General features: G+C 53.1%; 1 protein-coding gene across 1 annotated transcript; it reads left to right on the forward strand.

Annotated features, from left to right (window-relative positions):
* Positions 1-27,719, forward strand: LOC143826420 (myosin-6). Its single transcript, XM_077315211.1, has 41 exons — positions 1-45; positions 1,301-1,340; positions 1,562-1,763; positions 2,210-2,353; positions 3,257-3,413; positions 3,551-3,578; positions 4,322-4,430; positions 5,745-5,837; positions 6,424-6,487; positions 7,168-7,266; positions 7,718-7,821; positions 8,711-8,849; positions 9,192-9,310; positions 10,211-10,360; positions 10,800-10,970; positions 11,675-11,984; positions 12,272-12,345; positions 12,978-13,065; positions 13,691-13,808; positions 14,235-14,358; positions 14,944-15,080; positions 15,881-16,007; positions 16,469-16,597; positions 17,183-17,425; positions 17,911-18,087; positions 18,261-18,406; positions 18,670-18,760; positions 19,103-19,492; positions 20,202-20,328; positions 20,424-20,542; positions 20,659-20,855; positions 21,732-21,915; positions 22,035-22,200; positions 22,309-22,433; positions 22,590-22,898; positions 23,036-23,239; positions 23,892-24,017; positions 24,912-25,187; positions 26,127-26,222; positions 26,759-26,893; positions 27,597-27,719. Exons 3-41 carry the CDS (start codon positions 1,563-1,565, stop codon positions 27,615-27,617), a joined length of 5,817 nt encoding a protein of 1,938 aa, XP_077171326.1. The 5' UTR covers positions 1-45; positions 1,301-1,340; position 1,562; the 3' UTR covers positions 27,618-27,719.
* The last annotated feature ends 70 nt before the right edge of the window (positions 27,720-27,789 follow it).

Raw genomic sequence — 27,789 nt, forward strand, 5'->3', positions numbered from 1 at the left:
GCAGAGCTCAGATCGCCCCGACAGGGACCGAGTTTCCTTCCTGCCGTGAGAGATGGGGCAGATTTATCGTGGGAGGGGAGGAAATCCAGGGGGGTGGGGTGAGGTGGGGGGTCTAGGAGGGGAGGCATTGTGGGTTTGAAATCAGGGGCTGGGGAGGGGTACGGAACAGGTCCTTTGGCCTGGCAGCAGAAAGTGGTGTCAGTTTGGGGGTTTTGAGGCACGAGACGTTCAGGGATGGTTAACCGTTGTATAGCCACCCTTGCAAAGTAGGCACAAATTTGCTGTTGCGATCAAGACACCTACAGACTTTCCTGTGCAGAGTTTTCCTTAGGTGGTTCAGTGCCCCAAGGAGAACGTGGGAGAGGCCAGATGATATGAAAGGAGAGGACAGAAACTTAGAACTGATGAGACTATTTGGTTTGTTTGTTTTAAAAAACCTCTTACTTTCCTAATTCTCTGGAAGAAAGATGGAGTTCTTAATAGATTTTTAAAAAGGCGCATCCTTTGTTAGACCAACAGGCAAGCTTCTGAGAATGACAGAACACTTTCTCCTTCCAACAAGGGGAAGTTTTGAAAGATGTTCACGAGGGTGGGTGGGTAAGGAAGAGCACTGCTGATGAACCAGGGTCCCACAGAAGGAACAGAAGAGGATCCATTCCTGGTCAGATACTGGGGGGGGGTCATTGGCCCCCCCTGATCATCTTGTCACTCACAGCTGTGATGAGATGGACCGAATAATAATCCAGTTTAGCTGGGTCCTCTCCAGCCGCACAAGTAAAGGCTGCAAAAGGTTAGCACAGAAGGAAGGAGAGTAAGAAGCCGAGAACTTTAAAATGCCCAGGACTAGAATCTTAAACATGGTCGTAATAGAGAGGTCGTGATCCTAGGGAGAGTAAAAATTTTCCGTGGACGACTTGTTTAGCGGAAATGATAGCAAGGCACATAAGAGCAGGCAGAACCAGGGAAGGGGCAGAGGTCACCGATTTGGCAGGGAGAGGCTGTCGGAGAGGAGTTAATGGAGCTAAGATTGGGCGGAAGACAGGATACAGAGGTCGATGTAGTGGTCTTGGAAAGGAGAAAAGGGTTCGGTGGGGGATGAGGATGTGGATGCACACCCCCAAATTTGTGAAGGGTCGCGTTTTCCCTGCGTCTGACGCCTCGCCCCCAGTTGAGCCTGAACTACCTTAAGGGGCAGCTGGTAGCTTTTGCCCCCCCCCCAGGAGATGTGAACTACCAATGGCGAGTCTTGCCCACCTCCTTGATCTGTGAAATAATTGCTCTTTGCATTTCTCTTTTCCAGTTTCCTGCTCTTTCACCGTTTTCCCCAGCAAAGCTCTCAGGTAGGTGCCACCCTCCCAAATGCACAGTTTGGGGGTCAAGATTCGTTCGGTGGAACTAGCAGAGGTCTCACGGTGGAGGAGGAGTGTGGATTTGGGGGAGGGCGTGCTTCTTGGCATGCATGGAGACTGGTACACACAGGATGGGAGGGATGACCGGTGTCCGGCCAGTGGTGTGGGTCAGCGGGGTCCTTCTCACGTCCTGCCTGCCCTCTGTTGCCCAGAATGACAGACGCCCAGATGGCCGAATTCGGAGCCGCAGCTCCCTACCTCCGCAAGTCGGACAAGGAGCGCCTGGAGGCGCAGACGCGGGCCTTCGACATCCGGACGGAGTGCTTCGTGCCGGACGAGAAAGAAGAGTTCGTCAAGGGAAAGATCATCAGCAAAGAGGGCGGAAACGTCACCGTCCAAACTGAGGGCGGCAAAGTACGGCATGGCGGAGGGGCAGGGGGTAGGGGGAGAAGGTCAAAGATCACTTTGGGTCAAGGGTCATGCTTGGAAACGGGTGGGCATGGTGTCACGGAGCAGAAGCCGTAAGGGTGAAAGGTCAAGGTTCAAAAGGAAAGCGGCGGGGACGCCACGGCTGCCCGAGAACACAAAAGGGAGGGAGGCAGGTGGTGAGTTGCGAGGAAGGTCCAGAAAGATCGAAGCCAAGTTGTACACGTTGGGTGTCCGAGGATTCAGACTAGACCACCTTAGGGACCATTCTGCACACGTTAGATAATTCACGGTTCTTTTGTGGCTGGATTTTCCTGTGCGGAACAGGAAAATCTACTTCTAAAGTGCATTGAAAGTGCCTTATCCAACAAGTACAGAATGGGCCTAGGAGTCGAGGTGCCTCACTGTGCTCCTTCCGTCCTCCTCTCCTGCAGACGGTGACGGTCAAAGAGGCCAACGTCCACCAGCAGAACCCGCCCAAGTTCGACAAGATCGAGGACATGGCCATGCTCACGTTCTTGCACGAACCGGCCGTCCTCTACAACCTCAAGGAACGTTATGCGGCATGGATGATCTACGTAAGTCTGGGGACCCTTCCAGCCAACTAGAACTGTCCCATTCCTGCCCTTCCCCCTCCCACCCCCCCCCCCCCAGAGCTCAGCAGAGGTGGAAAGGATCTAACCCTTGAATTTTCTCACTATGGCAGGCCTCCCGTCCAACTGCCAGCTCAGTTCTCCATAGGGAGCATCTCGAATGTGAGACAGGCAAACCCTGAATCATCTTCCTCTTTGCAGAACTAGAGAAATGCCCCCCCATCTGCTCCCTTCCAGATTAGAAAGAAAAGTGTGGTCCAGCTGCGTTTCCTAAACTATCAAGGAGAGCCAGCTTGGTCTAGTGGTTAAGAGCCGTGGTTTGATTGCCCCACATGCAGCCAGCTGTGTGACCTTGGGTCAGTCACAGTTCTCTCAGAGTTCTTCTCGTAGATCAGTTCTCTTAGAGCTCTCTCAGCTCCACCTGCCTCACAGGGTTTCTATTGTGGAGATAGGAAGGGGAGAAAAAAGCGAGATAAAACAAACCCCAGCTCTTCTTCTCTTGGCTTCCTCCTGGCAATTCATCTGTACCATCCTCGTTCTGCCACCCCAGCTAGATTAGAATTCCCCTGAATTCACACCATGACCACAGCTAGTTTTTGAATGTGTTAAAATTTGAAGGGGCTCGCTCACCTATCCTCTTCTGAGGTAGAGGGAAAGATGGTGATGCAAAAGGCTATCAAGTGATCAAGGGCTATTTTGTAGGGTTTTCCGGGCAGAAGTAAACCCCCTTTTAAAAATGATCTCTCCTTGGATATTCTCACCTCCCATGCACAGATCTAAACCCCTTTTATCACAGATGCCCTCAAATGGTACCTTTGCATTTCTGCCATTGCGACCGAATATTTTCTCCTGTTTGGAGATCTTTTGACTTCTTCTTCCTTCCCCCAGACCTACTCCGGGCTGTTCTGCGTGACCATCAACCCCTACAAGTGGCTGCCGGTGTACAACGCAGAGGTGGTGGCCGCCTACCGGGGCAAGAAGCGGAGCGAAGCCCCTCCCCACATCTTCTCCATCTCCGACAACGCGTACCAATACATGCTGACGGGTAGGAACCCTTTGCCTTCTGGCGTGCTTCTCCCCTAACGACCCGGCGGCAGCCGGCCATAAGAGCTGCACAAATCCTGCAATCACATTTCTACCTGAATCAGCTGGGCTATCCTAATGCTATCTGTTTCCTTCCAGACCGAGAAAACCAGTCTGTCCTCATCACGTGAGTGCCCAAATGCATTTTCTGTTTTCCTTTGTTTTTATAAAGTCCTAGGTGTAAAAACGAAAAGCGGAAGCCAAATCCTTAGCAGCTCTAGAAGAAGAGGAGCTGTTTTTTTTATATCCCGCTTTTCTCTACCCGAAGGAGTCCCAGAGGGGTTTATAAACACCATTCCCTTCCTCTCCCCACAACAGACACCTTGAGAGGTAGATGAGGCTGAGAGAGCTCAGAGAGAACAGCTCTGCAAGAACAGCTCTGAGCTAACTGTGACTGGGCCAAAGTCCCCCAGCTGACTGCATGTGGCAGAAGCATAGGGAATCAAACCTATTTCTGCCGCTCTTTAACCACTACACCACACTGGCTCTCATACTGCATGGGAGGTAGCATGCCCCCCTGCGTTTTGGGATGCCAACTTTCTTGTCAGGCCTGGAGCTTTTCCTAAATTACAACTGACCACCAGACTCCTGAGGTCAGCTTCCCTGGAGAAATGGCTACTTTGCAGGATGGGATCTGCGACATTATACCCCACTGAGATTCTCCCCCAAATCCCGTTCTCCCCACCTCCCCATGCCTAGACCTGCAGGAATTTCCCAAGTTGACCCCCTACCTGCTTTGCAAGTAGAAGATACCTGGTTCGGTGGTAGGCGCTGATGTGTAGGCATGACCCGTCTCCACCTAAGACCCTGAAGATCTACTGCAGGGAGGTTGTTTCCAGCGGCCCTTATCTTCCGCCTCCTTTCTTCCAGCGGAGAATCCGGTGCCGGAAAGACGGTGAACACCAAGCGGGTGATCCAGTATTTTGCCAGCATTGCGGCTATTGGCGACCGCAAGAAGGACGCAGCGAGCAGCGCAAAGGTTCCTGCCAAATATCGATCGTGATCCCTGAAGCGCGGCCCCGCTCCCGTTCTGTTCTCCTCTGGGCCCAGGAGTGGGCTGCAGAGGATCAGCCTTCTTTGCCGGGCCCCTGGAGCTAGAGAAGCGGGGTCCCACAGAAGCTCTTGGGGGGCTCTCGTAGACTGTTTGGATAGGACGGGGATGCTGCGCAGAAAAGCAAAACAAAATTAGGATCAAAGGCTGGGCATCTAGTATCGGCTGTTTTATTTTGCTTTCATTACGGATCAAGCCCCGACCTGATCCGAGCCTGGTTCGTATTTGGATGGGAGACCTCTGAAGATCTGGGTGGTAGTTCCTCCAAGGAGCATGAAGGGGTTGTGACACGGAGGCAAAAATAAATAAGCAGGCGTTGTGGAAAGAGGGAACAGTCTGAAACACCCAGCATCCTTCGGCTCTCCCTCTCTATAAGTCTGCAGACACTTGAATCAGCTAACTTCCTCCATTACCTAATTCAATAATCCCAACAGTAGCCCTTCAAGGTAGGCCAATGTCAGAGGCAGATATCAGAGAGAGCCACTGCTGGGGTCCCACGTTCCCTCCTAACCGGTGATGGTTGGACGGGCTCCCCTGAAGAGACTGGGCTCTCCTCCTTCCCTTCCTCCTTCCCTGCAGGACTTCCCTTCTTTTCGGCTTGTAGCCATTTGTTCCCCAGCAGCTGCCAAGACCCACTGTAGGGAGAAACGTCGAATTGGCATGCACAGTTGCAACTTCTTTGATGGCTGGGGGGGTAACGGCAGCTGGGAGCAGTCAAGCCCCCCATGGGCTTAGCTCTCTTGGGACCTTGCTGCTGGGGGTGTCAACCCCCGGGTGGGGCCTGGAGAGTTCCTAGAATCAGAACGGATCTCCAGAATATGGAGATCCCAGGAGAAAATGGGGAGGGTATGTCATTCTATCCTGCCGAGACCCCTCCCCAGGCTCCCCCCCCCCAATTAAAACTATAGAGAGATGAACGTTCCTCCCAACGTACAGAAAATTAACTTGATGCCAGCCTCCAGGTGGGACTTGGGCATCTCCTGGAATTACAGCTCATTTTCGGGCCACGGAGATCAGTTCCCCTGGAGAAAATTCCTGCTTGGAAGGAGGACTGTATAGCCTTATGCCGCCCCAAACCTCACTCTCTGTAGGCTCCACACCCAAATTCTCCAGGTTTTTCCCGACCTGGACCCGGCAGCTCTGTTCTCCCAGCCGTGAACAGAGCAGAGAGAGACCGGGATATGCACAGGAGTCTAACTGCTGGGGTTACCTGACAGCGCTTCTCTCCTTCTCCGCCTGCAGGGGACGCTGGAAGATCAAATCATCCAGGCCAACCCTGCTTTAGAGGCCTTTGGCAACGCCAAGACGGTGCGGAACGACAACTCCTCCCGATTTGTGAGTCCTCCTGACAATCCGGCACAGAGGGAAGGTCCCTCTGGACTGTTACACCAAGGATTGGGAGCAGGGGGACCAGCATTTGCCTTCTTGGGATTTTATTATTTTTTAAATGTGTTACTGTGCCTCTGTCCTCCCTCCCAGGAGCTCCTAGTAGCATCACGACAACCCTTGGAGGTTGGCTTGGCCAGTCTTGGAATTAGGGATGTATTACATCTCTACCCTGTAAAACCAGCCCAATGACCGAGAAGGCCCCAAACCACACCAAGGAAGCCCAGGGATAGTTCGGGTCTCTTTCCCCCCTGGAATCACAGCTTGGGCAGTTCGGCCAGGGAAATTGCACGGCGGAGAAGACTGAACACCCCCGTCCCCTTTGCTTTGGCACCTCTGATCCCGAAGTACCTCTGCTCGGTTGCTTTTTAGGGCGGGAAAACACTTCCGGGGATCCGATTACGGATCTCTTGCATAAAATGTCATACCCACGCAGGCGCTGAACTTGACATCCCGTGGGCGATCGGAACCCCAGTCTCCTCGGTCGGGGGTCTCCCCTCACCCCACGCCTTCATGCCTTTGTGTCTCCGTCTAGGGTAAATTTATCCGGATCCATTTCGGGGCGACGGGAAAGTTGGCGTCTGCCGACATAGAGACCTGTGAGTGAGGCGGCGAATGGACGATTGTCTGTCTGTCTTATCCATGTGTCTGCAATCCTATGCCTGCAATCCTAAGAACACTTTTTTGGGAGTAGCCCCCTTCTTTTGTAAAACTAATTTACTTCCAAGTAGATACTGTGGCATTTTACCCCTTCCTTCCCCTTCCCAAATCCTGCCATTCTCAGGCTCCATCTCCAAAATCGCCAGATATTTCTCAAGATGGACCTGGCAGCTCTAGGAATACCACCAATTTCTGTGGTAAAAACCATCTAGAATAATGGAATTCCTAGAGTGTCTCGGTAGCCTGTGGCATCACTTGGGGGTTTGGTCAGAAATGACTTTATTATTATTGTTGTTGTTGTTGTTACTACTATTATTACTATTATTACTATTATTATTATTATTAATTCAATTTATGGCATTGGCGACTCCATCCCCACCTCCTTTTCCTCCCATCTCCACACTGACCAGTGCGATTCTACCATTTTTATCAGCCCTTCACCACTTCTTGCTTTTTGTTGACATAACAACTTTTCTCCTCCCGTTAAAACCCCTAAAAACTCTTCTCCTTCCATCTGGCCCCGCTGCAGCTGATCTTTCCCCCATTTCACACTGCTTTCTTCATGTCCCTCCTTCCCCCTGAGACATCTAGCCATTAATTTTCCCATTCGCTCCCTTAGACCTCCTGGAGAAGTCTCGAGTCATCTTCCAGCTCAAATCGGAGCGGAATTACCACATCTTCTACCAGATCTTGTCCAACAAGAAGCCGGAACTTCTAGGTGAGCCTTCATTGTGGGTGGATGTGTGGATGGGAGAACTTGAGGTCCTGAGGGGTCCTCAACTGGGAGATTAACTAGGTTTGCCAGCCTCCAGGTGAGACCTGTGGATCCCCTGGAATTACAGTTCTTCTCCAGGCTACAGAGATCAGTCCCTGGAGAACACTGAAGCTTTGGAGGGAGGAAGGGGTCTAGGGCATGGTGCCCCACTGAAATCCCTTTCCTCCCCAGGCTCTGCCCCAAATGTCCAGGAGTCTCCCAACCTGGAGCTGGCAACCCTACCACCGTCCCCCCCACCAGCAGCCAGGGGAGATCTGGGAAGACCAGGATTAACCCATCACAGGACAAACTTCCCTCCCGTACATTTTGAGGCACCCAGAAGGGGGGAAGTCTGGGACACAAAATCCCAGGAGCCACAGAGCTTTCCAACTGTTTCATCTTCTTCCCCCTGCAGACCTGCTCTTGGTTACCAACAACCCCTACGACTACAACTACGTCTCCCAAGGAGAGGTGACCGTGGCCTCCATCGATGACTCCGAGGAACTGCTGGCTACAGACGTGCGTGATCTTGAGTTGGGTGGGGAAGTTCTTGGGAGATCCGGGGGTGGACGAGAACAGGACAACCTAACTGGAAAACGGTTAGGATGTCTGTGCGGTCTGAATCATTAAACTGTGCAAACATTTATTGTGCACAACTCATAAAACTATGAAATTAAAAACATACACAAAGCCCATAGGTTATCCTTAGAAAAACACAATTCGCACTATATCTTAGTAAACTTTAGGCCAAATTTGGTCTTCTTCAGAGGTTATGGACACACACAATGGTTCAATAAAAAGTTCATACAGCAGCTAAGGTGGGGAGGGAATCTTTTGCAGAGGGGAGAGGCTTCAGTGGGGGTACACAGTCCACCTGCAAGGTAGCTATGTCCTCCAGGGGAACTGATCGTTGTGGTCTGGATACCAGTCGTAATGCCAGGAGATCTCCACACTAAGGTGTCCGATATTGACCTGGGCAGTCCAGCATTTTCCCAACAGTCAGAGGAACATTTTTTTAGAAATACTGGATGTTTAAATGACCCATATTTCCCCCCAATCTGGCAATCTTATTCCTGGAGGCTGGCAATTGTGATGAAACTTAAAGAAAATCGTGTGGGGTCACCTATCAAAGGTCCCAACCAGGTACTTAGGGCAGCACCACAAGCCAAGCTGGGATCGAATAAAGCCAGAAACGTACCCTGGAGGTATTTATACCAGGCCAGGGCCCTTGCTGTCCAAATAGCTCTGAGGGGCGGAGCTATCTTCTAAAGGATGAGCAGAGCCACCTGCGGACAGGTACTGGAACGGCAGACTAGGATAAGCAGCCGCTACCAGGAGATAACAGAGATGTCCAGTGTAAGCTCTGACCTATATAATATTTCTTATTTCACGCCCAATGTCTGTGCAGAGCGCCTTTGACGTCCTGGGCTTCACCCCAGAGGAGAAGGTGGGCGTGTACAAGCTGACGGGGGCCATCATGCACTACGGCAACATGAAGTTCAAGCAGAAGCAGAGGGAGGAACAGGCAGAGCCTGATGGGACCGAGGGTGAGAAGAGGGGCACGGGGCCAGGGAGGAGGCAAGAGGGAGACTGGGGGATGCTTTGAGGAAGAGGTCTGAAGGGCTAAGGGTGGAGGGCTGGTCCTCTGGCCAAAATCTCTCCAGGGCAGTAGCCAACAGAGGCAGGGCCTTTTTGGTTGTGGCACCTCACTTCATTTGGTGCCAAGCTTTAGGAACCAAAATGTAATTTCATTCTAAATTAAATAAACAAATCTTTATTCTTATATCCTGTCCTTTGTGTACAGCTCAGGGCAGGCGACAACATGTTTTATACAACAGTCAAATGTAAATAATCCAGCGAAAGTATTTCCAAACACTTTCCCCTCCCAGACGCAGATAAATCCGCCTATCTGATGGGGCTGAACTCCGCTGACCTCTTGAAGGGCCTCTGCCATCCGCGGGTGAAAGTTGGGAACGAGTACGTCACCAAGGGGCAAAATGTCCAGCAGGTGAGAAGGGAGCTGTCTCAAGGGACCAGGGAGACCGAATCCCCTCTCACACCTTTCCTGGGACCTGCAAAACCTTTTTAGGAAATGCCTGGGGCCGCGTGGGACTCTTGACCAGCAGGGCTTCTGATTGGCCACTGTGCAGAGAGCCGTGTGGTAGAGTGCCTAAAGAGCAGGAGGCTCTATTCTGGAGAGCTAGGTTTGCAGCCAGCTAGGTGACCTTGGGCTAGTCAAAGTTCTTTCAGAGCTGTGCCCTTAGAGCAGTTCTACCTGAGCTCTCTCAGCCCCACCTATCTCACAAGGTGTCTGTTGTGAGGAGAGGAAGGTAAACGTCAACCGCTTTGGGACTCCCCTGGGTAGTGAAAAGCGGGATATAAAAAAACCCAGCTCTTTTCTTCTCTTCAAATTAAAATGACATTTTTTTCGGCAGCAGCTTCCACCACAGTGTTGGTTTTAGCTTTCTGTCTCTCTCTCCTCCAGCACCCTCTGCTTTGTATTTGTTGAAATCACTGCCCTTTTCCCGTTGCTTCCTGTGGGTGTGGCTCCACCCCCTGTGGCAGCCATGTTGTGGCTGGTTCGGCCTCCTGCGGCAGCCATTTTGGAGTTGCACCTACCACCCTGTGTCAGAATAAAACGGTGCCCACAACCTTTGCCATTCTGTGCCTCCATGGTGTTCCTTGGTGTTCCTTGGAGGAACTGCCCCTCAAATCTCTGGAAGCCTAGTCCTGTCCAAATACCAGCCAGGATCCGCCCTGCTTAGCTTCTGGGATCTGAGATCTGACAGGGCCGGGTTTATATTCCTGCCTTCTGGGGCTTCCCTTCCTTGCTCCAGCGTCTCCTCGCTCGCTCTTTCTTCCCTCCTCCCTTGTCGGCGGCCGGACTGCCTCCCTGTCACCTGCCCAGGTGTACTACTCCATCGGGGCCTTGGCCAAATCCGTGTACGAGAAAATGTTCAGCTGGATGGTCGTGAGGATCAACAACTCCCTGGAGACCAAGCAGCCGCGGCAGTACTTCATCGGGGTGCTGGATATCGCCGGATTCGAGATCTTCGATGTAAGAGAATCCCCGCAGTGGCTGGGAAGAGCCAAACAGGAGCGTCACCTTGGAGAGCTCCGGCAGCCACAGGGTTGATTGAGAAATTCCCGGGGATTGCGGGATGGAGCGTGGGGACGGCAGAGAGCTTTAGAGATTCCTGGAGATTTGGGGACGGAGCCAGGAGCCCGTAGGATTTGGGAAGAGACCTCAACAGGAGGCAAAACCATAAAGTCTACCCTCCAAAGCAGGGATATTCTCCAGGGACAAATGTCGTCAACTTATGCCACTGACTTACAATACAATTTTCAAGGCAAGAGATGTTCAGAGGTGGGCCTCTGCATATTTCCTGTGTGGTCTGGGCCATCCACGCCAGGGCCCTGTAAGAAATGCTCCCTGGGAGCGCTGCCAAGACTCCCTGCCTCAACTCTGGCCTTGGGCTTCCTCCCTCTCCCTCTAGTATAACAGCTTTGAGCAGCTCTGCATCAACTTCACCAACGAGAAGCTGCAGCAGTTCTTCAACCACCACATGTTCGTGCTGGAGCAGGAGGAGTACAAGAAGGAGGGCATCGAGTGGGAGTTCATCGACTTCGGCATGGACCTCCAGGCCTGCATCGACCTCATCGAGAAGGTGTGGCTCAGGGGGTGCAGGTGGTCGGGGTCCGCAGGGTGCAGAGACAAAGAGCAGGGATCTACCGCTGAGCCCCGCCTCTCAAGGATGGGTTTCAAAGAGGTGTGACCCTCAAAATCCAAAGATGTGGCCCGCCATCTGCAAGGACACGTCTTAGGTTCGAATTAGAAAGATCTGTGTCTGATTCGAAAGGATACAAGGAATACCCTGCAGGGGGCATTGGAGGAGTTGGATTAGGAGCTTCCTGATATTTTTCAAAGAGTGTCCTGATTGGTTCTTTGGAGTCTTCCTGTTCCTCCCTGCTTGCCTCCGGAACAGACAGAATGAAGACAACAGAACAGTTAGACGGTTAACTCTCTCTCTCTCTCTCTCTCTCTCTCTCTCTCTCTCCTCTTTCTCCACAAAGTTTGTTTCTCCTCTAAATAAAGCTATTTTATTCTTCTAAGCAACTTGGTACTGCAAACCTCTTGGTATATTTAAACGCTGCCGACATCTTACGAGTTATTTAAATATCTGCCGCCCAATGAACCAAGGGCACATTTTTTTTGATCCGTTAATAATTGATCCCACAAATCGCTCACCTCCATGCAGCCTCTTCCCTTTTCGGGGTTTTTCCCAAGCATCACGGCAGCTTGTCCATTCGGCCTCTTTTGCTGTCCTTCCAACTGTTCTCGTTTCCATTCCCTTTCCCCCTTCCCGTCCAGCCGCTGGGCATCATGTCCATCCTGGAGGAGGAGTGCATGTTCCCCAAAGCCACGGACATGACCTTCAAGGCCAAACTGTACGACAACCACCTGGGGAAGTCGGCCAACTTCGGGAAGCCCCGGAACATCAAGGGCAAAACGGAGGCTCACTTTTCCCTCGTCCACTACGCCGGCACCGTTGACTACAACATCATAGGCTGGCTGCAGAAGAACAAGGACCCCCTCAACGAGACAGTGGTGGGGCTCTACCAGAAGTCCGCCCTCAAACTCTTGGCCACCCTCTTTTCCAGCTATACTGGCACCGATGCAGGTGAGACGGGGGCACGGTGGACCAAGCGGGCAGGGAAAAGGAGGCAGTGGCCAAAAGACAGGGGATGTTGGGAGGATGGATGGGCAGGAGAGGTGTTCAGATTTTTGGACTGGACATGGTCCTAGGTCCCTCCAGATCATTAGAGCGGCCAAGGCCGCACCAGTGAGTCTTTCAAGGTTAAGGCAGTTGCAAGTTGAACAGTTGGGAAGATTTGGGGCCGTCCTGCCCAGCTGGGGGTGCACAATTCAGGTGTGAAATGGGCCCCTGCATCTCTGCCCTCCCCTCAGGTGGAGACGGCGGCAAGGGGAAAGGCTCCAAGAAGAAAGGCTCGTCTTTCCAGACCGTCTCTGCGCTTCACCGGGTAGGAGACCAGAGCTTGGGGGAGAGGGAGGAGGAGGAGACGTCTTTACTAAAGGAAGGGGGGATCCCACACCCAGGAAGGCCTTTGCCGGAGGAGAGGGGGGCCCTGAGAAGGCAGGAAGTGGAGGGGAAATGTCTCCGTGGTGGTACCCAAGGGGGCAAGATTTGTTGCAATAGTTAGAAGGCTTGGGAAGCGGAAACGCCAAGAGGAGAAGAGCCCGTTCTTGCAGGGTGCCCCGTTCTCCCCCTGCCATTTCTTCCGACCAAAGATTATGTTGTCCCAGGCCTCCACCCTACCTGGAATGGTATTTTCTGGCCCCGGATCCTTTCCTCATGTTGTCAGGACTGGTTATTTTGCACGGCTGGGCACCCAGACCACTGATGGCACAGCGGTTAACATGTCCAATGAGGGGATTGGAAAGCTAGGCTTGAATCTCTACCCGGCTGGGTGATCTTGGGCCAGTCCCATACTCTTGGCCTAACCTTCCTCACAGGGCTGTTGTGAAGACGCAACAGAGAGGAGAACATTGTCATCCACTTCAAGTCCCCACTGGAGAGGAAGGCCGAACTGCTGATAGATGCCCCCAATCTCTTCCTCTCTCTTCACCTCTCTGGATCTTATACCTTCTGCAGGAGAACCTGAACAAGCTGATGGCAAATCTGAAAACGACACACCCTCATTTTGTTCGGTGTCTAATCCCCAATGAAAAGAAGGCATCCGGTTAGTGAGCAGGGTGGGACGGGAGAAGGGCCTTTCCGTTGGGGGCATCACTCACAAACTAGGGCGGGTTCTCAGTTCTGTCTCAACATAACCCAAATTTGGCTCCGACCAATCTGTGGAGGTTAGCGTGCCAGACTAGGGTCTGGGAGATCCAGGTTCGAATGCCTACTCTGCCAACAATACTTGCTGGGTGACCTTGGGCCAGTGGCTGTCTCTGAGCCTTGCCTACCTCGTAAGGTTGTTGCTGTAAGGATAAAATGGAGGAGGGGGGAAATGCTGCTGTAAGCCACTTTGCATGCCAGTTGAGGAGAAAAGTGGCATATAAATGTCTCGACATGTACAGACACGGAGAGCCAGCAGGGTGTAGTGGTTAAGAGCGGCAGACTGGGCTGAGTTGGCATACAAACCTCCAAGTGCCAACCAGGGCCGACTCTTCTTAACTTTTGAGAGTTGGTGAGGCCGAGCGAGATAGTCCAGAATAACGAATGAGAAAACAAATTTCTGCCCTGGAGAAGAAGGGCACAGATTTGTCGGGCGAATGGGAGAAGTAAATGGGAAAAGACGACAACAATTCCCCTCTCTTGTCTCCCTCCCGCCCTCTCTTCCGTCCACGGTCCGCTCCCAGGCGTGATGGATAACCCGTTGGTCATGCACCAGCTGCGTTGCAACGGCGTTCTGGAGGGGATCAGGATTTGCCGGAAGGGGTTCCCCAACCGGGTCCTCTACGGGGACTTCAGGCAGCGGTAGGTCCACAAGTCAGTGGGAGGGAGGTGGTTCTCCCATCGATCCCCTTCCACACCCCAAGCTAAGGGAACCTCTCCTTTCGCGCCTGGGCTTCTTACAGCTGTAGGCAGGCCCAGGCCCCCTCTGCTCCGGAAACTAAAATCCCTGCATGAAACAGCTTTCGGACATGCCGTCTGTGAATGTCCACTTCCTTGGCAGAAGAGTTCTCACCAAACTCCACATAGTTATAGTTAGTTATATGTTGTATGTAATGTTTCCTGTATAATTTTTCAGTTCCATTTAAACTGCCCTGACCCTTCGGGGAGGGCGGTGTATAAATATGAATGAATGAATGAATGAATGAATGAATGAATGAATGAATGAATGAATGAATGAATGAATGAATGAATGAATGAATGGACGAACGAACGGTTCCCTCCCACCAGGTATCGCATCCTGAATCCGGCCGCTATCCCCGAGGGTCAGTTCATCGACAGCCGGAAGGGTGCGGAGAAGCTGCTGGGCTGCCTGGACATCGACCATAACCAGTACAAATTTGGGCACACCAAGGTGAGGGGGCAGAGCCCTTGTGGGTCAGGAGGGCGTGTGAAGAACGGGGACCAGTGGCTGCTTGTGTGTGAGCCTGAGGCAGCATTTTTCTTTCGGAAGACCTGTCCTTGTATACGAAGGTTATCCCGTGAACAAAATCTTGTTGGTCTTCAAGGTGCCCCCTGGACTCCAGCTTGGTTCTGTTTATTTATTTATTTAACATGGTTCGGATTGTTCCGCGTTTTGAGGAACCAGCATTCTATGAAAAGGCAGCCTACAAGCATTTTAAATAAAATACATAGAAACAGGTTGACGTTCCACAGATGCTGCTTGCCCCACCCTGATAACAGCCTCTGTTTTCTGCACTGGATGGGGGACTGAGGCAGACCAAGGGCCCGATTTTTTTCCTTTCCTTGTCCTTCCGACAGCGGTGTCACAGGCAGGAATTCAACTGGTCTGGCTTTTCATAGGTTACTGGGTTTGGGCAACCCTCGTTTATACAGATGCGAACAGGGCGGGTCAATAAATTCACCCAGCTGTCTTCTTAAACGTAACCAGATGTCCTCCTCACACTGACAAATCTACCCTCCTCGCCCCTCCCTGCAGGTTTTCTTTAAGGCTGGGCTGCTGGGCCAACTGGAAGAGATGAGGGACGAACGGCTTTCCCGCATCATCACCCGCATCCAGGCGCGGGCCCGGGGCCAGCTTATGCGCATCGAGTTCAAGAAGATCATGGAGCGCCGGTGAGTGCAGGAAGCATTTCAGATTTTCACTGGCTGCGCAAACAGGAAGAAGAAGAAGAGTTGGTTTTTATACCCGGCTTTTCACTGCCCGAAGGAGTCTCCAAGCGGCTTACAATCGCCTTCCCTTCCTCTCCCCGCAACAGACACCCTGTGAGGCAGGTGGGGCCGAGAGAGCTCTGACAGGGCTGCTCTGTGAGAACAGCACTATCAGGACTGTGACGAGCCCAAGGTCACCCAGCTGGCTGCATGCGGAGGAGGAGCAGGGAATCAAACCTGCCACTCTTCACCACTGCGCCACGCTGGCACTCTTCCGTGCTGGAAGATTTGACCGTAAGGCCTGGAAGTCTTGGTCCTATGTGTTAATGTTAATTTATAGGATGGTTTTTAAGTTTGTTGTCAGCTGCCCTGAGCTGACCAGGGAAGGCTGGGGTACAAATAAATGGATTTATCATCATCATCATCATTAACTATTTCACAGGACCATTGCTTGACTTCTATCTCTTGTTTAATTCCCTCCAAATGATTTTTATCCTTTTGACTCCTTTGGCCAATACCTCTGTAGGCCATTCCTTTCCTGGCCATCCATGGTGGCGGCCCGTGGCAGCGGATCACTGCCGCCCATGGTCTGCCTGCTTTCCTCTGTGGTAGCCACGTCCTGTGGCCTCCTGTGGCATCTCTCAGAGCCCCCCCCCCAAAACCCTTGGCGTGCGTGGCTGGGTTTCCACTGTCCACAGCACCAAGCAAGGTCAGACGCACCTGTAGTGTAACTCCCTCCCTCTGCCTCCTGCCCGTCTCCGCAGGGACGCCCTCCTCGTGATTCAGTGGAACATTCGAGCCTTCATGGGAGTGAAGAACTGGCCGTGGATGAAACTGTATTTCAAGATCAAGCCACTGCTGAAGAGTGCGGAGACCGAGAAGGAGATGCAGGTGAGACTCCTCGCGAGGAGGGAAGGCAGAGACCGAGAACACACATGTGTGAATGAACCCGTGAAGTTGCCTTCTACTGAACTGGAGGTGTTTGGAGGTGGTCTGCTGTGTGTCCTCTAGTGCTCCTTGGAGGCTGACTCTGCTTAGCTTCCAAAATCTGGCAGGCTCAGGTTCACCTGGGCTACAGGTCGGACAAGGGCTAGCGCTGAATTCTTCATGTAGTTACTTAAGGTGATGTGGCACATTCAGCACATATAAACTCTCTGCTTATGGCAAAGGGGCTTATCCATGCCGAACCTTTCTCCTTGACATCTTAGTTTTCTACCTACAAAATGACCCAAATACGCAGTCCCCACACCTGTGGCTGAGAACAGCCCAGCGAAAAGCTCTGCAGCTTAATTCTGCGCTTGAATTGACCTCCTTTGACACTGAGATCTGACGCTCTCTTTGCTCCGGAACAGACAATGAAGGAGGAATTCGCAAGGCTTAAGGAAGCTCTGGAAAAGTCAGAGACCCGGAGGAAAGAACTGGAGGAGAAGATGGTCTCTCTGCTGCAGGAGAAGAACGACCTCCAGTTACAAGTGCAGGCGGTGAGTGCCTCTCGGATTGCCCCAACCTGGTGCCTGTGGGTGCCCTTGGCCCTTGCTGAGCTTTCCAGAAAGTGTGGGGAGGCCACTGTTCACCGACTGTTTACCGTTTCCATTGTGGAGAGAGAGACTACGCCTGTAATGCAACAGGGGAAGGGGGCTCCAGGGAAATTGCCAGTAACCATCCGAACTTCCGGAAAAAGCCACGAAAGCCCTGGGAAGCTCTCACAGAACCCTGGTTGGGAATCCCTGGGCTAAGTCCATTGTGCCCTGAAGCAGGTCTCAGGTGGCCAGGATCCCTACCCTGAGTCCTTGTGCACACAAGAGCTGTTCTCCTAAAGCCCAGTGGCCTAAGTCAGGGGTAGTCAACCTGTGGTCCTCCAGATGTCCATGGACAATTCCCAAGAGCCCCTGCCAGCATTTGCTGGCAGGGGCTCATGGGAATTGTAGTCCATGGACATCTGGAGGACCACAGGTTGACTACCCCTGGCCTCCCTTCGAAACTGTGATGGCCCATACCAGATTCCCACCAGGCCCTCCCCATTTCGTCCGCAGCCTCTCTTAGCGTTGTCCCTTCGCCCCCTCCAGGAACAAGACAACCTCAACGACGCAGAGGAGCGGTGCGACCAGCTGATCAAGAACAAGATCCAGCTGGAGGCCAAGGTGAAAGAGCTGACCGAGCGTCTGGAGGACGAGGAGGAGATGAACGCCGAGCTGACGGCCAAGAAGAGGAAGCTGGAGGACGAGTGTTCGGAGCTGAAGAAGGACATCGACGACTTGGAGTTGACCCTGGCCAAGGTGGAGAAGGAGAAGCACGCGACGGAGAACAAGGTGGGCACAGGACTGGCATGAAAGATGGCGAGGCCAGAAATGTTAAGGGGCTGGTTGGAATGGACCAAGGGTCAATAGATGAGTTTTCTTCAGGCAGGCTTTGTCTTGTAGGGAGTGTTAGGCGAGGTCAAGGGTGGCTGGATTGGGTCCGAATTTCAGACTTCTCTGAGCTACACAAGGATCTTTGTAAGGTTGGCTGATTTGGTCTGGTCATGTATGTGTAGCCAAGGCAAGACCAATTTGAGCAGACTTGTGTAGCTCCAGAACGGGCTGGGCTGGGCTGGTCATTGGGAAGGGATACATTTGGAATTGAAGAGAAAAATGCTATATGGCAGGGGCTCATGGGAACTGTAGTCCATGGACATCTGGAGAGCCCCAGTTGGGCCACCTCTGTGATCAAAGGACTTTGGTTCAACCTTCCACGTAGAACTCCCGCATGGGTATTCCTACTTTTCCCACCCCAAAACTCCTCACGTCTCGTTCAGGTGAAAAATCTCACCGAGGAAATGGCGGGCTTAGATGAGATCATTGCCAAGCTGACCAAGGAGAAGAAGTCCCTGCAAGAAGCCCACCAGCAGGCCTTGGATGACCTCCAAGTGGAAGAGGACAAAGTCAGCACGCTCTCGAAAGCCAAGCTGAAACTGGAGCAGCAGGCAGACGATGTGAGTACATAAGCAAAGGCCATGGTCTTCCACATGTTAGGGATGAGGCCTGCCAGTGATCTGCAGGGATCTGGTTGACATCCTCAACACCCCACTTTAGTGGCACGTTCTGCAGGTCCCAGCTTAAGAGAAGGAGTTTGTGAGTAATGCTCCCTTATTTTGTTCTGCTGCAGCTGGAAGGTTCCTTGGAGCAAGAACGAAAGATCCGCATGGACCTGGAACGGGTCAAGAGGAAGCTCGAAGGGGACTTCAAGCTGGCTCAGGAGAACATTATGGACCTCGAGAATGACAAGCAGCAGCTGGAAGACAAGTTGAAAAAGTAGGTGTCCCTTTGTAGAGCACAGTAAGAACCAACGGGAAAAGTGGCCAGGTTTGGCAGCCGAGACAACCTGCAAGGGGAGTGGGCAGACGGAAGATTCTTGCTTCTTCATTTAAATCAGGGGACCCCAAACTTGACTCTTGATTCTTGAACTTGTGTTCTTGATTCGAGAGCTCTTGAGTGCTTAGGAGTTTGCCTTCTCGTTCTCTGATGGCGGAGCAGAGGAAAAGGAGATTTGTTATTCCCCGAAATTTCCTTGGCAGGAAGGAGTTCGACATCAACCAGCAGAGCAGCAAAATTGAAGACGAGCAGGCGCTGGGTTTGCAGCTGCAGAAGAAACTGAAGGAGCTGCAGGTGGGTGCAAGGGGACTTCTCTGGAACCTCTACATCTTAAACGCTCCTTTCTAGATCAGGTTGGGGTTCTAGAACGTCCATGCCCTTGGCTCCTGGTTCCTCCCAGCTCTAGACCTTTCATCTACAGCACAAAATAGTTCTAGAAAATCCCTGTTGGGGACTCATCCTCCAGTCTAGATGTTCCTTCCCAACTGTGGGCCACGGAGGGCTCCTACTCCCTAAAGGAGCAGCCACGTGGCCACCAACGCTCCAGCCACCAGCAAGCCACCTAAGCACAGGAGTAGAAAATCCACGCCTAGAAAACGTTAACTGGTTAAATGTCTTTCTCCATGTGGCGAACAGGCCAGAATCGAGGAGCTGGAGGAAGAGCTGGAGTCGGAGCGCACGGCCCGGGCCAAGGTGGAGAAGCAGCGCTCCGACCTCTCCCGGGAGTTGGAGGAGATCAGCGAGCGGCTGGAGGAGGCGGGCGGGGCCACCACGGTGCAGATCGAGATGAACAAGAAGCGGGAAGCGGAGTTCCAGAAGATGCGGCGCGACCTGGAGGAGGCCACGCTCCACCACGAGGCCACGGCGGCAGCCCTGCGCAAGAAGCACGCCGACTCGGTGGCGGAGCTGGGGGAGCAGATCGACAACCTGCAGCGGGTGAAGCAGAAGCTGGAGAAGGAGAAGAGCGAGCTCAAGCTAGAGCTGGACGACGTCACCTCCAACACGGAGCAGCTGCTGAAAACCAAGGTGCCCCATTGGTGGAGGAAGGGGAAGAGCCAAGCTGGGTGGAAGGGGCGGGGCCAATCATCCCACGTCTCTGCACGTGCTCAGAACCAAAAGAGTTTCACTGGGGCTCTTTCCTGTTGAGGAAGGTTTGAATGGGGAGGGATCAGGTTAAAGGCCGAGCTGAGCTGAGGCATTCGTTGAGAAATCTCTCCTGGGCTGGGTAGGGACTTTGAGCAGAGAGGCCAAAACTAGAGGCCATTAATGGGTCACTTGATATAGCAAGGGTCAGAAGAGGCCCTCTCCCCCAACCAGTCTGTGAGACAGTGAGGCAAACAGGCAATCATAGGGCTGGAATACAAATGCTGCGTCTCCATTTCTTGAACTGAATCGTCTTAGCTCAGGGCTTCCACCCCTTTGGGATCCTGACACAGCATGGTGGATGCAGCCACAAAATGGCTGCCTCAAAATGGCCGTCCCAGGAGGCGGGGCCAGCCACCACACGGCTGCCACGGTTTGCTTTCAGTCACACAAGGGAGATCCTTGTGCTCGGAGGGCACAACTGCCTAAGCAATTTTTTAAAACGTTCAATCAATCAAGTCCCCGACAGCGAAACAGAAGCCGGCTATGGAAAAGCCCCACCTGGGGCTGCCCAATTTCTGACAACAATTGGGGCGTATCAAGGAAGGGGCATCAATTCTATCCTCCCCTCTCTTCCTGTCTTTGGCGGCAGGTCAACTTGGAGAAGATGTGCCGGACCATGGAGGACCAATCTGCAGATTACCGAACCAAGTTTGAGGAGACCCAACGGACCCTCAATGACACCAACACCCAACGGGCCAAGCTCCAGACAGAGAACGGTACCTCCCGTCTCTTGAACTCAACCTCCCGTTCACTTCTCTCCGGTCGTCCTCCGCTTAGGGAACTAAACTCTTTCCTCGCCCATGCCCCTCAGGAGAACTGGCCCGTCAGCTAGAAGAAAAGGAGTCTCTCATCTCCCAGCTCACCCGAGGGAAGCAGTCGTACACCCAGCAAATGGAAGACTTAAAGAGGCAGCTAGAAGAGGAGGCCAAGGTAACGGTCTCCACGGGGATTTGTGTGTCAGGACCAGGAAATTGAGAAAATAGATGCCGCAAATGGGTCAGCTGAGGGAAAGCGGCTGAATTTGCACACAAATCTCCTCCACGCAGGCCAAGAACGCCCTGGCCCATGCCCTCCAGTCGGCCCGCCACGACTGTGACCTGCTGCGGGAGCAGTACGAGGAGGAGACGGAGGCCAAAGCGGAGCTCCAGCGGTCGCTCTCCAAGGCCAACTCCGAGGTGGCCCAGTGGAGGACCAAGTACGAGACGGACGCCATCCAGAGGACCGAAGAATTAGAGGAGGCCAAGTACGTGAGGGAGCTTTGAGGCAAAAACTTCCTGGATCCTGACTTTTCCCATTCCCGACATGACCCGAATGTCAAAGCCTGGCCTTGATTAGAGGCCTGAGGATTGAGGCAAAGCCCAACAGGTCAAGGCAAGGATAGCGGAAAGAACCGGGCCTACCCGGGACAAGGCAGAATTTGTCACACCACTTCCTCTGGCCTACCTGGAGTTTGGGAATCTTAGGTGATAGTTTCTCAACTTCTTGTGATCCCCTTCCTTATCCAGTGCGGGGGCCCCCTGGCTGTATCGAAATCCAGGTCTGGGGTCGCGTGCAGGTTTAAGTCTTGACCCCCCTATGTTATTTCCTCTCATCCTCCCCCTGCCTGCTTGGTTGTCATATTCCTGCCTCCCATGCCCCACGCCCCTTCTCCCACGGACATCACAGCTCCCAGGCGTTTCCTCTAACGGCGAAGCTTTTGGCTCGGGTTATATTTTCAAATGGCAGCGTATAAGACGAGCGAAAAGCTTGTTGGTTGGAGGGGAAATCCCCACTAAAAAGGCACTCAGGTAGGTGCGTAGGGAAAGCCATCTGGGGAACGGTTTCCCCATTGCATGGGGCTTATCTATAGGGAAGCAGCTTCTCTATAGGGAAGAGCAGGGGGTCTGTGGCACACCAGCCCCAAAGCCCCATGCTGACAGCACACAGTGACCCCCACACCAGCCGATTAGCGGGAGTGACAGCTTTTGGAAGCCATCTGATGACATCATCACCATTGGATGACATCACTGCCAGCCCCTTCCTGTCTTTTATCCAAGGAGGGTGGTTATCCTATTGGCTGGGGGTAATCAGGTGTGCTCCTGGGATATTTAACAAACTGCGGGGGTCCCTCGTGTCCCAGGAAGAAGCTGGCGCAGCGGCTGCAGGAGGCCGAGGAGGCCGTGGAGGCCGTGAACGCCAAGTGCTCCTCGCTGGAGAAGACCAAGCACCGCCTGCAGAATGAGATCGAAGACCTCATGGTGGACGTCGAGCGCTCGAATGCAGCTGCGGCTGCCCTGGACAAGAAGCAGAGGAACTTTGATAAGGTGAGGAAGAAGATGGGGGGCATCGTCCAAAAAGACTGGCCAGCACCGGAGTCCGGAGGAAGGAAAGATCACCCATGTCAGCTTCTCCTGTCCTTTTTGGCCCCCTCCACGCCATTCAGATCCTCGCTGAATGGAAGCAGAAGTTCGAAGAGTCCCAGCTGGAGCTGGAGGCCTCGCAGAAGGAGTCCCGAGCGCTCAGCACTGAGCTCTTCAAGCTGAAGAACGCCTACGAGGAGGCCCTGGAGCATCTGGAGGCCTTAAGAAGGGAGAACAAGAACTTGCAAGGTGAGTCGGGGAAGGGCCTCCAGGGTCCCTGACCCCACTTGTCCCCATTTGGGCACTTCTTCCGCGGCTGGATGCGAGCCACGCTTCCTGCTTCCTCCCTCCGCACAGAGGAGATCTCTGACCTCACCGAACAGCTGAGCGAAGGCGGGAAGAGCATGCACGAGCTGGAGAAGGTGCGGAAGCAGCTGGATGCCGAGAAGATGGAGCTGCAGGCCGCCTTGGAAGAGGCAGAGGTGAGCGCGGCACGGATCCCTGCACCCAGCCCCCCTGCTCAGCCTCTCTCTCTCTCTCCCTTTCTTCCCTGGTTCTCTCCTTCTCGGGCCTTAAACTGTCGTCCCCCTCCCCATCTCCCCCGTCTGCCGCTCTCCCCTCGCACCCTAACTCCGCAGGCCTCTCTGGAGCACGAGGAGGGCAAGATCCTCCGGGCCCAGCTGGAGTTCAACCAAATCAAGGCCGACATCGAGCGCAAGCTGGCCGAGAAGGACGAGGAGATGGAGCAGGCCAAGCGGAACCACCTGCGGGTCGTGGAGTCCCTCCAGGCTTCCCTGGACGCCGAGACCCGCAGCCGAAACGAGGCGCTGCGGGTGAAGAAGAAGATGGAGGGCGACCTCAACGAGATGGAGATCCAGCTCAGCCAAGCGAATCGGGTGGCGGCCGAGGTCCAGAAGCACCTCAAGATCTCCCAGGCTCAGCTCAAAGTAAGGCAGCTCGAGGCCTCGGCCCAGCCGTGGCAGCGGGAGATCGTGGGAAGGGGCACAGAGCCATTTAGAGGAGGGGCCTGGGGGGGCCTCTGAAAACTAGGCCTAAAAGCCCTTGAATGTTTTTTATTGTCCAGGACAGCCAAATCCAGCTGGACGACGCCTTGCGAGCCAACGAGGACCTGAAGGAGAACATCGCCATCGTGGAGCGGCGGAACTCCCTGCTGCAGGCTGAGCTGGAAGAGCTCCGCAGCGTGGTGGAGCAGACGGAAAGAGCGCGGAAACTGGCTGAGCAGGAACTGATCGAGGCCAGCGAGAGGGTCCAGCTCCTCCACTCCCAGGTGAGAACAGCCCTCCCCTTGCCTCTTCCAACCAGGTTCTCATTTAGGCAGGTCCGTTGGTTGAAATCCGGCCCGAAGCCAGTGCTGCAAAAGGTGAAAGATTTATGCAATCTGCAGAGGAACCGGAGGACTCTAAGAGGATAGATTCCAGTGGGTCGCCGTGTTGGTATGAAGTAGCACAATAAAACCAGAGTCCAGTAGCATCTCTAAGACCAACAAAGATGTATTCAAGGCGTGAGCTTTCGAGTGCTTGCACTCGAAAGCTCACGCCCTGAATACATCTTTGTTGGTCTTAAAGGTGCGACTGGACTCTGGTTTCAAAGTCAGTATTGTGTACATTCAGATTGGCAGTGGCTCTCCAAGGTCACAGGCCAAGGTCTTTCATATCACCTCCTGCAATGTCTTTTAATCCCTGTACATGACCTTGGGCTAATCACATTCTTAGCCCAGTCTACCTCACAAGGCGGTTGTTAGTTTACAGAGTGGGTGGGAGAGCCACCGATGCTGTTACAATGTCTTTGAACTGCAGACAGGATTAGAACGTGCCAGGTAGGGGGCAGCAGGCCACACCCACATCGCCTAGCCCCGTTCCTCTCCTTGCTGCCGCAGCTACGATTCACGGAGGCCCCGTCCCCTTCCTCCCTCTCTGCAGAACACCAGCCTCATCAACCAGAAGAAGAAGACGGAGAGCGACCTTTGCCAGCTCCAGTCCGAGGTGGAGGAGGCTGTCCAGGAATGCCGGAACGCCGAGGAGAAGGCCAAGAAGGCCATAACCGATGTGAGTGGAAAGGAGGCTCATTTATGCATATACTAAATTCCGACCTGCCGTATCCTCTGGATGAAGGGTGGGTCCTGATTACAAGACCCTAACTGGACATTGGAAGTGTTTGTTTTGACCAGGGCCTGTTTTTGAAACATTAGAGTTTCACGTGGCCTTATGGTCCGCAGAACTGTGTCCTGAATAGATCTTTTTACGTGCAGGAGCCAACTTGCTATGATAATTATTGCATTTATGGTACGTTTTACGTACGCTGGTTTGATTTGATGCCTGGCCATTGATAAAGGCGGTAATGCCAAAATGCATGTAGTCAGTGGAGGCATTAGTATGCCTGTATGTACTGATTTGACTGAGGCCATGCTAAAAACCTGCAGTTTTTATCTTGATTAATAAATACTGGTATTATATTTCTATCATTGTGTTCCACCCAGTTTAGGCTTATGTTCGTTTCCCTGATGTTGACCTTTATAGGTTCTAAAATTTCTACCCCACCTTTCAGCCCCTGTCAGAGCCACTCAGGCAGTCCACACCATTAAAAACACATCTTAAAAACCATTAAAAACCAAACACAAACAGGGAAGGGGACAGCAGCCACTGTTCCTCACCCTGAACCAGGGGTAGTCAAACTGCGGCCCTCCAGATGTCCATGGACTACAATTCCCAGGAGCCCTTGCCAGCGAATGCTGGATGCATGGACATCTGGAGGGCCGCAGTTTGACTACCCCTGCACTGTCCTAGAGTCTTTGAGCCAACCGTCTTTCCCCGTTTCCTTGCTCTTCCTCAATTGACCAAGGAAGAGTTGGAAGAATTCCCAAGCGGATTCTCCCGCCTCGGAAACCTGAGTGTTTATTCCCCTCGTCCTAAGTGAACGTCCCCCTCCTTTCCGGTCGCCAGGCGGCCATGATGGCGGAGGAGCTGAAGAAGGAGCAGGACACCAGCGCGCACCTGGAGCGGATGAAGAAGAACATGGAGCAGACCATCAAGGACCTGCAGATGCGCCTGGACGAGGCCGAGCAGCTGGCCCTCAAGGGCGGCAAGAAGCAGCTGCAGAAGCTGGAGGCCCGCGTGAGAGAGCTGGAGAACGAGCTGGAGCTGGAGCAGAAGCGCAACGCGGAGAGCGTCAAGGGGATGCGCAAGTGTGAACGGCGCATCAAGGAGCTCACCTACCAGGTGAGCCTATACCGTTAATAATTGGTGCCACAGACCAAGAAAAGCCGCTTGGTTCCACTTGCTGCCGGCTGCTGGGGACTCTCCTCTGGTCAGCAACCCACCAGGACTTTTCCCAGGAGAAATGTGGTGAGGAGCAGAGAGAGGGGGGGGGAGTACGACGGTCAGAGGAGGAGCTAGTCAGTCTGGGGCCTTCCATTGGTCAGCACGGCTGTCGAAAGACCGGGGAGCGAAATTTCGCCCAAATTCGAAACTTCAGCATTCACAATTTTGAATCGATGTTTTGAACCCCGTTGTTAGATTTTTCATTTATGAAAGCCGGCTGCCGGAAAGGCTTTGAACACACCTGAAGCTCTGGCGTCCGGCCTACAAGTTTCAAGAGGTCAACGTTGACACGCCCGGTTCGAATCCTTTTGACACCCCATTTGTACTCAAAGCCCTAAACTGAGCTGCGTCCTTGGAAATGGGAATGCTGAACGGGGAAGCCGTATTGGGAGGCTTCCCACTCACGATATCTGAAAGCGCTCGAAGCCCCACCCCAAACCGAAAACAATTTTAGTTGTGGGGAATAATGAAGAAAGTAGTCAGCTGTTTTGTACCAAGACAACCCCATTAGTCCAAGGGTGGCCGGACTGTGGCTCTCCAGATGTCCATGGATTACAAGTACCATGAGCCCCTGCTGGCATGTCAGGGGCTCATGGTAATTGTAGTCCATGCACATCTGGAGAGTCACAGTCTTGGCCACCCCTGCATTAGTCTGCCTTGCTCTGTTTGCTTTCTGCTGACTGGTGGCTGCTATATTGAGGACCGTGCAGGGAGGAAGTCTTCTCCACCACCTTCTGCCCGCCAAACAGGGGATCTGCCACTGAAATTCGGCTCCTCCTGCCGCACAACGGGACGGTTCCCCATTCCCTCACCTGTCCCGCTTTCCTTCCTCTGCAGACCGAGGAAGACAAGAAAAACTTGCTGAGGCTCCAAGATCTGGTGGACAAGCTGCAGCTGAAGGTCAAAGCTTACAAGAGGCAGGCGGAAGAAGCGGTGAGTTCCCCTTCTCCGTCGCGATTGTTTTCTTGACCCGGTCGAGAGGAATCGTGGCAGAGATTCCAGCTTCCAGCCTGAATCTCATCTCCTTGGCAAATCGAGAGCTGCTCTGCTGAACCTGATCGACTTGTAGTTATATTTTAGATTATGAAACGTTTGGCAGGCTTCTGCGACAAGGACAATTAGGAGCTCCCTTTGTCTCTTTCTCTTCCTAGCTCAGAGCTTGGTCTTGCAGCCCATCAGCTGCTTTTCTAAACCTCAGCAGCCGACTGTTCCAAGTCCTTAAGCTACCTAATAGGAAACAGCTTTGCTGAACCTGAGCTGCAAAATATTCCTAGACCCGCCACACCGTCTACCTGTTCTTTGCTGAAATCACAGTAGCAGCAGATTGTGTTTATACTCAACACAGAACGAGGACTCCCCTCTTCCTGCCACTATTATGGCATCCCTGAGCCCCCTCCCCAGCTACAACTGGGAAGTCCCACCCGTCTAACACAGACCACCCCTTTGCTTTTCCGTTCCCTCTCCCCCAGGAGGAGCAGGCGAACACCAACCTGGCCAAGTTCCGGAAGGTTCAGCACGACCTGGACGAGGCCAACGAACGAGCCGACATCGCTGAGTCTCAGATCAACAAGCTGAAGGCCAAGAGCCGTGACGTGGGAGGGAAGGTGAGGGCTGCAGCTACGCAGGAACTGGGGAGGTAGTGGGGCAAGTGTGGGGATCCCCTCTTGGAAAGGCCCCGGAACAGAGCAGAGGCACCGTGCCTTTTGTGGCCAAATCCCTTTCTGCTTCAGGATCTCATCTACCCTCCCCACTTCCCTGGTTTGCCTTTTCACTGTTCTCCAGGAGGCCAGGACAGTAAGCTCTATCATACTTGCATTTGGGGGGAGGCAGAGGTACATCTGCTCCAGGACTGGGGGGAAGTGGAAGAACGCTGTTGGTATCCCTGGCCAATAGGGGTCAACCTGAGGTAGCTGGCTTTATGGAGATAGTGATACTTCACTTTTCTCTTCCACCGACTCAAAACAGCTTAACAAACCAAACAAAACCCAGAAACAGAATTTAACCAACTGAGGAAGAAAAGTCCAATACGGACTCCTAGGCAGGTCATGGGTAGGCTGGGACGTATCTGCTGGTCATAGGATGTTTCCCACTATACTCCCCTGCTAGTTTTCCCCTGAAACCTGCATCCCAATCCCAAAAACCACTCTGGAGCAGAACCAGGTTCCTGTGTTTTTTATGACAGTAAAAGCAACCACCTCTGCCCAATTTTGAAGGCCTTCCGTTGGCCTGTCCCTTCGCCGTCTGCCTCCCTTTTAACGCTCTTTTCCTTCCTCCGTTACCCCTGCTCTTTTTTCTCCCCTCTTCCAGAAACTTCATGAGGAAGAGTGAGGAGGGGGCTGAACTGAAGCAGCGTCTTCCCCTTCTCCTCCTCCGAGGAATTTGCATGAACATGGTGGAATGAATAAAGCCGAACGGCATATTTTATCATCACGGTGCCCGTCTTCACCAGAGGCTTGAGTTCCAAGTCTGAGAGGGGAAATTCCAGGAGATCTGGGGGGCT

Source organism: Paroedura picta, chromosome 16, assembly GCF_049243985.1.
Source record: "Paroedura picta isolate Pp20150507F chromosome 16, Ppicta_v3.0, whole genome shotgun sequence".
NCBI classification, from domain to species: Eukaryota; Metazoa; Chordata; class Lepidosauria; order Squamata; family Gekkonidae; genus Paroedura; species Paroedura picta.